This window comes from Scylla paramamosain, chromosome 2, assembly GCF_035594125.1.
Source record: "Scylla paramamosain isolate STU-SP2022 chromosome 2, ASM3559412v1, whole genome shotgun sequence".
NCBI lineage: Eukaryota > Metazoa > Arthropoda > Malacostraca > Decapoda > Portunidae > Scylla > Scylla paramamosain.
This window is the reverse complement of record NC_087152.1, coordinates 25534317-25546816: the sequence shown is the minus strand read 5'-3', so window position 1 is coordinate 25546816 and position 12500 is coordinate 25534317. Positions and strand designations below refer to the sequence as shown.

The window sequence follows — 12500 nt, the reverse complement described above, 5'->3', positions numbered from 1 at the left end:
CACACACACACACACACACACACTCATTATTGCAAGAACGAAGGCTTCATATTTGAGAGAATCCAAGAAAAGCCGAGGATGGCGAGATGCTTGAATGATATAACAAATACAGCTTCTCACAAAGAAATGTTAATATATCTGGAGGAGTAGAGTAGAAGAAGAGGAGATAATAATGGGGACATGAAAAAAGAATAACTATAAATACAGACACAAAAGTGACTCAAACTTTGCATATTACTGCAACTAAATAAAAAAAAATATGAATTCTTAGCAGTTATCAGGGAACATATATCATACCAAGAAGACATCACACCTTCCTGTACAATCCTACTTACTGCAGTATAAAACTTCAACTAAATGTATTCTCCTTGCCTTTCAAGATGCCACTTCAAGATGAAAAAAATACCCACCTTTCATCCACTAATTTATTTAACTATCTCTTTTAACAACAATATTACTCATTATCTTATATTTCTAGAGTTAAGTAAGCAATATGGTGTAGTAGCAATAAGCTCCCATCATGACTTGTGTGGGAATTGCTGAGTGAACTTTACCATTTCCTCCCCCACCAACGAAAAGATGGTCACATTCCTTAAGGTGGCTCCCTACTACCCGTGAGCCTCTGTGGCTATGGGTATAAAATCCAAAATCCATTAATCATAGGCCACAAAATTCTGACCACCTACTACAACCACAGTCTTTGTCTCCCTGGTGACTACCTTCCTTCCCCTACAACCTTCTCTCATGATCAAATACTGTGCACAACATTCTTATAATATATGATGAAGCTTTCTATCATTCAGCATGCTACCTTTTGGGGGAAAACTAATAATTCATGTGCACAACATTTTTATAATCTATGATGAAGCTCTCTGTCCTTCAGCCTTTTTAGTGAAGATTTTACTTATTCATTACACACAAGTTAAAGGCCATGATGAAAAATACAAATAAGTACAGAAATACAAGGCACAAATTTAAGATTGCAAGACAAGAATGCATAGGAAATGCACATAATTGAAAACTTTAAGAAGAAATTCCTTTCTTGTCAAGCCCAAGTGAAGACAGGGCAAATAGTAGAGAAAAATATTACCACCACCTTTTGCTTCTGCCATTGTCCCACCTCTTCCCAACATGACTGAAATGGCTCCAAATAATGGCTAATGTAAGGACAAAGTGACAGGTGGGAGGAGCAAGGCAGGGTCCTAATGACGCGCTGCCACACACCCACATTGCCCCCTCAGCCCAACCTTCCACACACAGCCTTATCATCATCCTTTCCTCAACACATCCATTGTCTTTCGCATCCTAGAGTAGGCTACACTGAGAGCTTAACCAATGTACCCTGTGTCTGTCAGAAATGGAAAGATAATAGTGGCCAGACACACTCTCTTTCCACAGTCTTACCATCATCCTTTCCTCAACGTAATGTCCTCAAACATAATGTCCTCTGTAATTACGCCCAATCACAAAGAGCAGTTTTATATGCACTTTTTTTCTTCTTTTACTAACATTTTTTTTTTTTTTTTATGTAGGAAGGATACTGGCCAAGGGCAACAAAAATCTAATAAAAAAATGCCCACTGAAATGCCAGTCCCATAAAAGGGTCAAAGCAGTGGTCAAAAATTGGTGGATAAGTGTCTTGAAACCTCCCTCTTGAAGGAATTCAAGTCGTAGGAAGGTGGAAATACAGAAGCAGGCAGGGAGTTCCAGAGTTTACCAGAGAAAGGGATGAATGACTGAGAATACTGGTTAACTCTTGCGTTAGAGAGGTGGACAGAATAGGGGTGAGAGAAAGAAGAAAGTCTTGTGCAGCGAGGCCGCGGAAGGAGGGGAGGCATGCAGTTAGCAAGATCAAAAGAGCAGTAAGCATGAAAATAGCGGTAGAAGACAGCTAGATATGCAACATTGCGGCGGTGAGAGAGAGGCTGAAGACAGTCAGTTAGAGGAGAGGGGTTGATGAGACGAAAAGCTTTTGATTCCACCCTGTCTAGAAGAGCAGTATGAGTGGAACCCCCCCAGACATGTGAAGCATACTCCATACATGGATGGATAAGGCCCTTGTACAGAGTTAGCAGCTGAGGGGGTGAGAAAAACTGGCGGAGACGTCTCAGAACACCTAACTTCATAGAAGCTGTTTTAGCTAGAGATGAGATGTGAAGTTTCCAGTTCAGATTATAAGTAAAGGACAGACCGAGGATGTTCAGTGTAGAAGAGGGGGACAGTTGAGTGTCATTGAAGAAGAGGGGATAGTTGTCTGGAAGGTTGTGTCGAGTTGATAGATGGAAGAATTGAGTTTTTGAGGCATTGAACAATACCAAGTTTGCTCTGCCCCAATCAGAAATTTTAGAAAGATCAGAAGTCAGGCGTTCTGTGGCTTCCCTGCGTGATATGTTTACCTCCTGAAAGGTTGGACGTCTATGAAAAGACGTGGAAAAGTGCAGGGTGGTATCATCAGCGTAGGAGTGGATAGGACAAGAAGTTTGGTTTAGAAGATCATTAATGAATAATAAGAAGAGAGTGGGTGACAGGACAGAACCCTGAGGAACACCACTGTTAATAGATTTAGGAGAAGAACAGTGACCATCTACCACAGCAGCAATAGAACGGTCAGAAAGAAAACTTGAGATGAAGTTACAGAGAGAAGGATAGAAACCGTAGGAGGGTAGTTTGGAAATCAAAGCTTTGTGCCAGACTCTATCAAAGGCTTTTGATATGTCCAAGGCAACAGCAAAAGTTTCACCAAAATCTCTAAAAGAGGATGACCAAGACTCAGTAAGGAAAGCTAGAAGATCACCAGTAGAGCGGCCTTGACGGAACCCATACTGGCAATCAGATAGAAGGTTGTGAAGTGATAGATGTTTAAGAATCTTCCTGTTGAGGATAGATTCAAAAACTTTAGATAAGCAGGAAATTAAAGCAATAGGATGGTAGTTTTAGGGATTAGAGCGGTCACCCTTTTTAGGAACAGGTTGAATGTAGGCAAACTTCCAGCAAGAAGGAAAGGTAGATGTTGACAGACAGAGCTGAAAGAGTTTGACTAGGCAAGGTGCAAGCACGGAGGCACAGCTTCGGAGAACAATAGGAGGGACCCCATCAGGTCCATAAGCCTTCCGAGGGTTTAGGCCAGCGAGGGCATGGAAAACATCATTGCGAAGAATTTTAATAGGTAGCATGAAGTAGTCAGAGGGTGGAGGAGAGGGAGGAACAAGCCCAGAATCGTCCAAGGTAGAGTTTTGAGCAAAGGTTTGAGCAAAGAGTTCAGCTTTAGAAATAGATGTGATAGCAGTGGTGCCATCTGGCTGAAGTAGAGGAGGGAAAGAAGAAGAAGCAAAGTTATTGGAGATATTTTTGGCTAGATGCCAGAAATCACGAGGGGAGTTAGATCTTGAAAGGTTTTGACATTTTCTGTTAATGAAGGAGTTTTTGGCTAGTTGGAGAACAGATTTGGCATGGTTCCGGGCAGAAATATAAAGTGCATGAGATTCTGGTGATGGAAGGCTTAAATACCTTTTGTGGGCCACCTCTCTATCATGTATAGCACGAGAACAAGCTGTGTTAAACCAAGGTTTAGAAGGTTTAGGACGAGAAAAAGAGTGAGGAATGTACGCCTCCATGCCAGACACTATCACCTCTGTTATGCGCTCAGCACACAAAGACGGGTCTCTGACACGGAAGCAGTAGTCATTCCAAGGAAAATCAGCAAAATACCTCCTCAGGTCCCCCCAACTAGCAGAGGCAAAACGCCAGAGGCACCTTCGCTTAGGGGGATCCTGAGGAGGGATTGGAGTGATAGGACAAGATAAAGATATGAGATTGTGATCGGAGGAGCCCAACGGAGAAGAAAGGGTGACAGCATAAGAAGAAGGATTAGAGGTCAGGAAAAGGTCAAGAATGTTGGACGTATCTCCAAGACGGTCAGGAATACGAGTAGGGTGTTGCACCAATTGCTCTAGGTCATGAAGGATAGCAAAGTTGTAGGCTAGTTCACCAGGATGGTCAGTGAAGGGAGAGGAAAGCCAAAGCTGGTGGTGAACATTGAAGTCTCCAAGAATGGAGATCTCTGCAAAAGGGAAGAGGGTCAGAATGTGCTCCACTTTGGAAGTTAAGTAGTCAAAGAATTTCTTATAGTCAGAGGAGTTAGGAGAGAGGTATACAGCACAGATAAATTTAGTATGAGAGTGACTCTGTAGTCGTAGCCAGATGGTGGAAAACTCGGAAGATTCAAGAGCGTGGGCACGAGAGCAGGTTAAGTCATTGCGCACATAAACGCAGCATCCAGCTTTGGATCGAAAATGAGGATAGAGAAAGTAGGAGGGAACAGAAAAGGGGCTACTGTCAGTTGCCTCAGACACCTGAGTTTCAGTGAGGAAAAGAAGATGAGGTTTAGAAGAGGAGAGGTGGTGTTATACAGATTGAAAATTAGATCTTAGACCGCGAATGTTGCAGAAGTTAATGAAGAAAAAGTTGAGGGGGGTGTCAAGACACTTGGGGTCGTCGACAGAAAGGCAGTCCGACCTGGGGACATTTATGGACCCCTCCCCAGATGGGGACTCCGAGGCTGGTGTAGGAGTTGCCATGATTTTAAAATTTTAGAGTGAAGGGTGTGTGTGTTATTAGGTGCTTGTAGTTTTGTGTGGAGGAAGAGAGTTGTCTTTAGAGGGCAGGCTGTGACTGCCCCCTTGTGTTGTGAGACACAAGGGGAAACGTTCAGTGAGGTCACAGCTGGGTTTAATGATAAGTTCACAGCACCCCCTGAACAGTGCTTTAGACCTCACTGGAAGTAATTATCGTTTCGGCAGGTGTCTACTGCTTCCTCCTGGCAGGTTACCAAGGATGACTTAGTGGTGGGGCATATGAGGCAAATGCAATGCTGCTAGATTGAAGTACAATACTGTTTCCTTATGAGATAACACTGTGCATGAAATTTCATATAATTTTCAAATCAGTGCAGTCCCCTCCACTTCCATGTTCATCACTTAGCACTGCCAATGTTGTGAACCACCTGCTTTCATTCGTACCTCAGACAAATCTCATCAATCCCTCCATCACCCTCCCTCTTACTCATAACGAGTGGAACGTGTCTTGGATGTAAGTCGAATCAGGTGCAGTGGTTCACAGCAGACAATTCACACACAGGCAATGCTAAGTGATGAACATGGAAGTAGAGGGAACTGTACTTCAAGCTGGCTGAAGTTCTGGCTATTTCACATTCATATAATATATATGGAGATAACTAGTAATCATAAGGCAAAGTGTGCCATCATAATGAAGCAGCAACCTCATTGTGCACTGCTGTGCTAAACCCAATCATGTCATCTGCTCATTTCCATTAGTTATAGTCAAGATTCCCTTCTGTGGTAGGAAGACACATAAAGCAGCAAACTCATTGTGCATTGTTGTGCTAAACCCAATCATGTCATCTGCTCATTTCTGTTGGTTATAGTCAAGATTCCCTTCTGTGGCAGGAAGATACAGCCTCACTGTACACTTTACAGCTACCTTGAAAAAAATACTGCTTCTTTTAGAAAAGGTAACTGAGAGGGGTGCAGTGAAAGGAGAGGGAATTTCTGTTCAGTATTTTTGTTTCTACAATAAGACAAGGCATGTTGTATGTGTCTTGACCTGGCTACCCTCTTCAAGGAGGATGCCAACCAGGTGGGAAGATACTCGTATAGGTGATTAAGACCGTATGAAGTAGCCTGTTTTAAGCAGCTTAGGTTTGTAAGTTGCTGTGGATGGAAGAATATGTGCATGAATGAAAATTAGAATGAATGATGCAAGAAAGGTGTGGGGAAGACTGAAAACTGTATATATATGGATGTATTTTACCTCCAATAAATGCAAAGAAAACTTTTAGGATGGGGTATTAGTGGTGACTATATTTAATGAAACTGAAACATGAAACTCGGAAACCAAGGAGAGAGGGAAAATGAATGTCATTGAGATGAGATATTTGAATAGTATGTCTGGAGTAACACATAAGGATTGAATAATGAGTCAGTTGTGAACAATGAAGTGTGAAGGATAACTGATGTGGAAAGAGAATAGGCTGACTGAGTAGAGCAGAAAGTGTAATGACAATAACATGCCTTCCCTTTGGAGCATCAGAAAAACACTTGAAAAATATATCTGAAGGTGGGACAAATATTTCTACCATGAGGTATAAAGTGCAGTGCCTTGGACATCAGGACCATAAGCAATTCCAGTCCCAAACAATCTGAGGGGCTTTATACCTCCTATCACTAATGGTTTGGGCATGCTGAGAGGAAGAACAGGGCTAAGTGGTGAGGATGTGTGAGGTGTAAGGCTGAGAAGAGAACCAGAAATGAAATGGACATATGGTGTGAAGAGCATCATATGTAAGAGGGATATCTGTGAAACAAAGAAGAGGTCATGTTTATTAGTGATGAATGGAGAAATGTCACGAATGCACAAACAGAGATGCTGCATTAAGGATCAGATCAAGAGAAGGATCTTTTCACCACATACCACTCCAGAATGTTACACTCAGACTATGGATATGAAGCCACTGAAAGTGGATACTTTCTTTAATGTCTCCCATACAGAGGCTACAGCTCTCCTTACAACAAAGGAGAATCAAATGTCTCCAGCAGTTCACCATGAGAAAGCAAAGAAGAGAATGAGGAAGTAGATTTTAATGTAGTGATGGAAGGAGTACCAGACTTGAAATTGGCTCATTCTATCAGGAGTAAGGAACAAGCCAGGAGCAGCCAATTTCAGCATCAAACCAAGCCAATCCTCCCTTTCCAAAATACTAAGTTAAGATCAACCTTGTCATCTGCATCTGCCAAGCAGCACAGACTTCACTCTTTCTGCAGGACTTTGAATCATGAATCATTAATGAAAGCAAGAGAGAGAAAGAGAGAGAGAGAGAGAGAGAGAGAGAGAGAGAGAGAGAGAGAGAGAGAGAGAGAGAGAGAGAGAGAGAGAGAGAGAGAGAGAGAGAGAGAGAGAGAGAGAGAGAGAGAGAGAGAGAGAGAGAGAGAGAGAGAGAGAGAGAGAGAGAGAGAGAGAGAGAGAGAGAGTTAGCTAGCTTATGCCTTGATCCAAACCTTCAACACCAAGATATCCAAGAGTATGGAGCATTACCAATATCTTCAGCAGATTGTCAATGTGCCTGAGACACTAGAAGAAGTATTTATGAAGAAATCTAAGCATTAATAGGTGAACTGACATTCCACGAGACCATACCATACTCATTCTGATTAAAAGACCCTGCAACTGTGCATCACAGACATAAACAGGCATTCATGAGCATACATTTGAGGTCAAGGTAAAATTGGGAGCACAAGTTATAGCTGCACATGACCTCATCTCTGTGTACACCACTGAAACTGAGATGGATTATATCCCTTACCCAAGGGCACAGAGGTAAGGGATATTCAATTTTCCATAGTTTACCTTCCCCATGCTTCCCCAGGTAGTCTTTACCAACCAATCCAAAGGATGACAAATGGGTGAACTATGCATCAACTGCCCCAGCCCAGATTCAAATCAGGGCCCACAGATTCGTAGTCAAGTACACGACCCGCTTTATCATGGAGGCACAGTGTCAGCTAATATATGAATAGCTACACAATGAATGCATCCTTTTTTTTTCTCTCTCTAAGATGGTAAAACTTCAGTCAACATGAGATGCTACTGTTGCAGAAATGGCCAGGTCTTTATAACTGGCCAATTGTGAGCATTTACTTAGCTAAGACAATATTAAATTGTTAGATAGTACATCATATTCTTGTCTCTCTACATAAAAGAACATTAGTCAGCTTAAGGCACCACTATCACAGAAATGGCCACCTCTTAAAAATAAATGAAAGAATGCACACTAGTTTTCACCAATGCTAATTAAGTATTGATGACTAAAGCTAATGATCCCCAAAGCTTACCTGTCTCAGAGTCCACAGTAAAGCCCAGTTGTAGCCAGAGGTTGTCCTCGGGTTTCTCATCAATGGTGGTGTCACTCTTGGGCTGAAAATATTAAATAATCTTAGTGAAACAGAACACAATGAAACAGAATAAAATACCTAATCTGCAATCCATACATTGCAAATTTTGTTTGAGTATTGTGAGTCTCACAAATTTGACAGGACATATGAAAATAAGTAAAACAGAACACAGTAAGACAGAATAGAATGCCTGATCTCTAATCCATAGATTAAATAAATAAAACAACAGAGTAAGACAGAACAGAATGCCTGATCTCCAATCCACAGATTATATAAGTAAAACAGAACACAGTAAGACAGAACAGAATGCCTCCAATCTCCAATCTCCAATCCAGAGATTAGAGGTTTTGTTTAAGTATTGCAAGTTTTGTGAATTTGTGGATGATATAAAAATATTAAACAATCTCAGTAAAAAACAAAAAATACCAAAGTATTCACACTATACAAGTGTTGTCTGAACATTGCAAGGTTAATGAATTTGACAGGAAGGAATGAAGGACATGAAATATTAAACAACCTCAGTCAAATAACACAATTAAATAAAATAAATTACCTAATCTCTAATAAAGCCAATAAAAAGGTTTGTTAATGGATGAATGACATGAAAATATTAAACAACCTCAGTAAAATAACACAATTAAACAATAAATGACCTAATTTCTAATAAGCCCAATAAAAAGTTTAGTTTGAGCAATGCAAGTCTCATGCATTAGAAAGGAGGGACTGTAGAACATAAGATGGAGAGAATGATATAGGGAAAATAATGAAATAAGCTCAAGGAAGGCCTTATAGTGGCATAAGTGAAACACCTTTCTTAGCTCTTGGGTTCTGAGTCACTAACTCTGGCAAGTGCCGCAATTCTGCCCCCTTTATGTGCCCTCCGTCATATTCAGGAGGCAAGTTTATCATTGTACTTGCCCTTAATAACATCAGCTAGAGTATGAACACTTATAGACTGAAGGTCTGGGTGTTTCCCAATCTCAAGGATAGGAAGCAACAGAGCCTTGGAGAAGTCACCAGTGAGATTCTCTTCACGTTTATAACTTTTGTTTAAAGCCTTCATTATAGAGACATGAGTTTCCGAGTGGCAACAATTCATCTCTGGATCAGAGGATGACCTGAGTGGATCCAGTTTCCTGAGTTTGGTCTCCACAGTACTGGCACCCATTTCTGAATGTGATCGTTCTATGGGATAAATGTGCCCACAGTTGGAACCATGGTTGTCTGGCGATAAGCTGATTGATAATTCAGTTGAGTCAAAGAGGCTGGACCGAGGCGTGTCACAAGTACTGGAGGAGAGTGAGAGTCATCGGCATGGAGTGCCAGAGAGGGTGGTGTAGTGTGGGGACACAGCCAGGTTAGACTTGGGTGAGAAGTTATCATCACTTAACTGAAATGACTTACACTCTCTTCCCTGCAGCACATTGTCATACAAGTCTTGGGCATTCATGGTAGTAGTGTTTCTTCTTTGCTTGTGCAGCTGTGCTTCTTTACCTAATCAGGTGTTCAGATCCAGTAATTCACTTCTGTCCGAGTTCTGCAAGTTCTTGCTGTACATTCTTGTCCCTTGAAAGCAACATTGCAATTAAAACTAACATAACAAAAGTAACAAAACATATTTGTACAAGAGTTGAATAAAATCATGATTTAAAACAAATAAAATAAAAAATCTATTTACTTGATTTACATCAGATTTTTTTATATAAATCAATTCTTTTATTACAGGCAAAGCAAAGTTTTCTAAGGAGATTGTTGTTTCATTTTGAGCTGCCTGATCCAGCCCAGCTCAACTATAACACTCTTCAAACACTAATATCTCTTCAACAACATAGCCAATTGTAACAAAATTTGCACCATATGACAACACAACTCTATCAATTTTATATGATGTAGCTTTCATCTCTTCTATTGGCTGAAGTCAAAGGGTAACTTGTAAAAAGTAGAAGTGTGTCAAAATTGGGATTTTGTAAACCAAACTTCAGTTTTTGCAGGTTTTCATCAACTTTTGTTTGTCTCAACAAAAGTGGACACCAATAAACACAAAATGAAATTTCCTATCCAACAGTACATAGCACAACCATTCGACTCTTGCAATGTTTTTTGCTAGAGTGATCTGAATATTAGTCAAGTGCACAATCTGCAGGGTGCTTCCACTGTTTCATTACTGACAGCTTCGCTCGTCAATCGCCTTCCAGGCACTTTACTGGTTTAACCCTTATAGGGTGGATGGTGTCTATAGTTGATGCAATGTAGAGGCAGGTGGCTTCTATAGTTGACCTATAATTTCAAATTTCAAATTTTCCAAAGTTCACGGTGGCAGAAGATTGAAGAGGAAGAATTGATAAGTGTGATGCTATTACATGTTAAGTAGTTGGTCAAAGCAGAGTTGAGAAATTGATGGAACATGACCTATTTTCACTGAATTGTCAAAACCAGTCCAGGTTGAAGGGGTGTCCATGAGGAATGTTCCTGTCCTTTAGGGGTTTAGGGGTTGTTCCAGTAACTATTTGTTTCAGTCTTATGAGGACATTTTCTTGTATCAAACTTGGCCAGTGTTAAATGAAATTGTACTTTAATATACATTACCCAAGAGGAGTTTTTCACATAAAAATCATAGCTTAATCAGATCTGTTAGGTTAAAGTAACTATACATAAATACAAAGAAAAAGAAGTGGAACTCCAATCAAACATAAAAGTACAGTAAAAAAAAAAAATAAAATAAAATAAAATAAAATAAAATATATATATATATATATATATATATATATATATATATATATATATATATATATATATATATATATATATATATATATATATATATATATATATATATATATCATTAGATATTTGACCCAATGTAACATTTCAATAATTTTGAATACAGTATATTTAATTTTGATTTAAATAATTATTTTTTACTATAATTTAAATAAACTTAAATAATTTGACTTAAATCAAACCTACCCTGTCATGCACGTCACAACAAATTTTTCCTGCCATCACCTAAGTGAATAATGTAGTTATTGTCAGTAACAGCCCCCCAAAAATAAGAGGAGATGCAGGACCAAGGAAATATGTATATACAAGGTGCCCTAATCACATAATAGCTTAGCTTCCTCTTGTCCCTTCTGCTCCCCTCCCTTGCCTTACCCTCCCACCTCTGTCCTCCCATGCTGTGTGATCAATCAGGCTAACAAACTCCACCCATGCAATACAATGGTGCATAAGTGGACACAATGGCACTCAAAGGATGGACTCATAAATCTCATGAAGTATAATGACAGGTTTAGTGAAATTTCATGTACTACAGGGAGTGTGTCAGTGCACTGAGCTGTTCATCTGCATTCACCTGTCACACCACGAACCACACAACAGTCACACCACACCACACACCACACAACCTGTCACACCACGACGTACCACACCCCACAATACCTCAGCCACACCAAACCTGAAGCAAGTCTAGGCCTCACCACACCACACGCCACACTACACATAAACCCACAACACCTTAGTCACACCACACCACACTTACACCAGATCTCGGCCCCACTATACCTCAGTACACCACCACACCACACACCACCACGACAAGCACACATCAAAGAACACCTGACCACAGCACACCGCACCTATACCACGGCATGTGCACACCACGGAGGACACCACACTTCGCTTCAACCAAGCCACGTCAGTCTCAGTAATCCTACGCTGCAGACTCATTCCTCACTCAGCTTTACCCAAGCTACTTAACAAGATGACCAGCATGACGCACTGACACATGAAAATCAAAGTATATAAGAGTCGTATAACACTAATCATCCCTGGTTATGACGAGAGAACGGCCGCGTGGATAAACTCTGTCCTCTCATAACATTAGCAAGTGTTCCTGAAATATTTCCTGTCAAGGGATACTTATCAAAACTATCAAGCGTTTATCTTTCATTGTGGTAACCTACGACAACAGCTCACTGAAACTTAGAAAGATTAATTATATCACCGGCAACAGCTCCTTCCCACGTCATCTCTTTTTGGCCAAGAATCAGTTTTCTTTAACCCTCCCTAACTGACTGGCGATCATTCTATAAGTCTATAAGTCTTATCTACGATTACTATAACCTACGACAACAGCAAGCTTATTAAAACATGGAAAATAAAAATAAAAATAAAAATAATTATATAACCAGCAACAGCTCTTACCCGTCCTCTCATTCTCTCTCTGGCAAAGAAAAGTTTGACGTTCTCCAAACGTCTTCGATTGAATATTTAAAAACAATATACCCACGGGATCGGTCAAAAAACTATCCACCTCTTACTATACTGACGAATATGTAAAAAATGTTTAAATACATCATGTGATGAATTAATAATAAGAGGCCTAAAGCTTCAATAGGACAAAGTCAAATGGACGATTAAATTTAAATTATGAAGTGACTCAATCCTGCTATGTGTTTCACATCTTTAAGTAATGGTTCAGGAAACTATGAATTATAGTTCTTTTTTGAGACTGGAATTAATCCATCACTATTT

At 40.1% G+C, this 12500-nt stretch overlaps 1 protein-coding gene across 9 annotated transcripts in view; it reads right to left on the bottom strand.

The window, feature by feature from the left end:
- Positions 1-12234, bottom strand: part of LOC135112203 (uncharacterized) — a 38997-nt gene extending 26763 nt beyond the window's left edge. For 8 of the 9 annotated variants that reach the window (XM_064026397.1, XM_064026364.1, XM_064026386.1 and 5 more), the window contains exons 1-3: positions 12171-12234; positions 9372-9533; positions 7908-7989 (exon numbers count right to left, since the gene is read on the bottom strand). In XM_064026397.1, the coding sequence (XP_063882467.1) occupies positions 7908-7989; positions 9372-9413 (124 nt within the window). In that variant the 5' untranslated portion in view covers positions 9414-9533; positions 12171-12234. Of the gene's footprint in view, positions 1-7907; positions 7990-9371; positions 9534-11602; positions 11728-12170 lie in introns of those variants that run through there. The other variant, XM_064026375.1, reaches the window with a different exon arrangement.
- Positions 12235-12500: the final 266 nt, after the last annotated feature.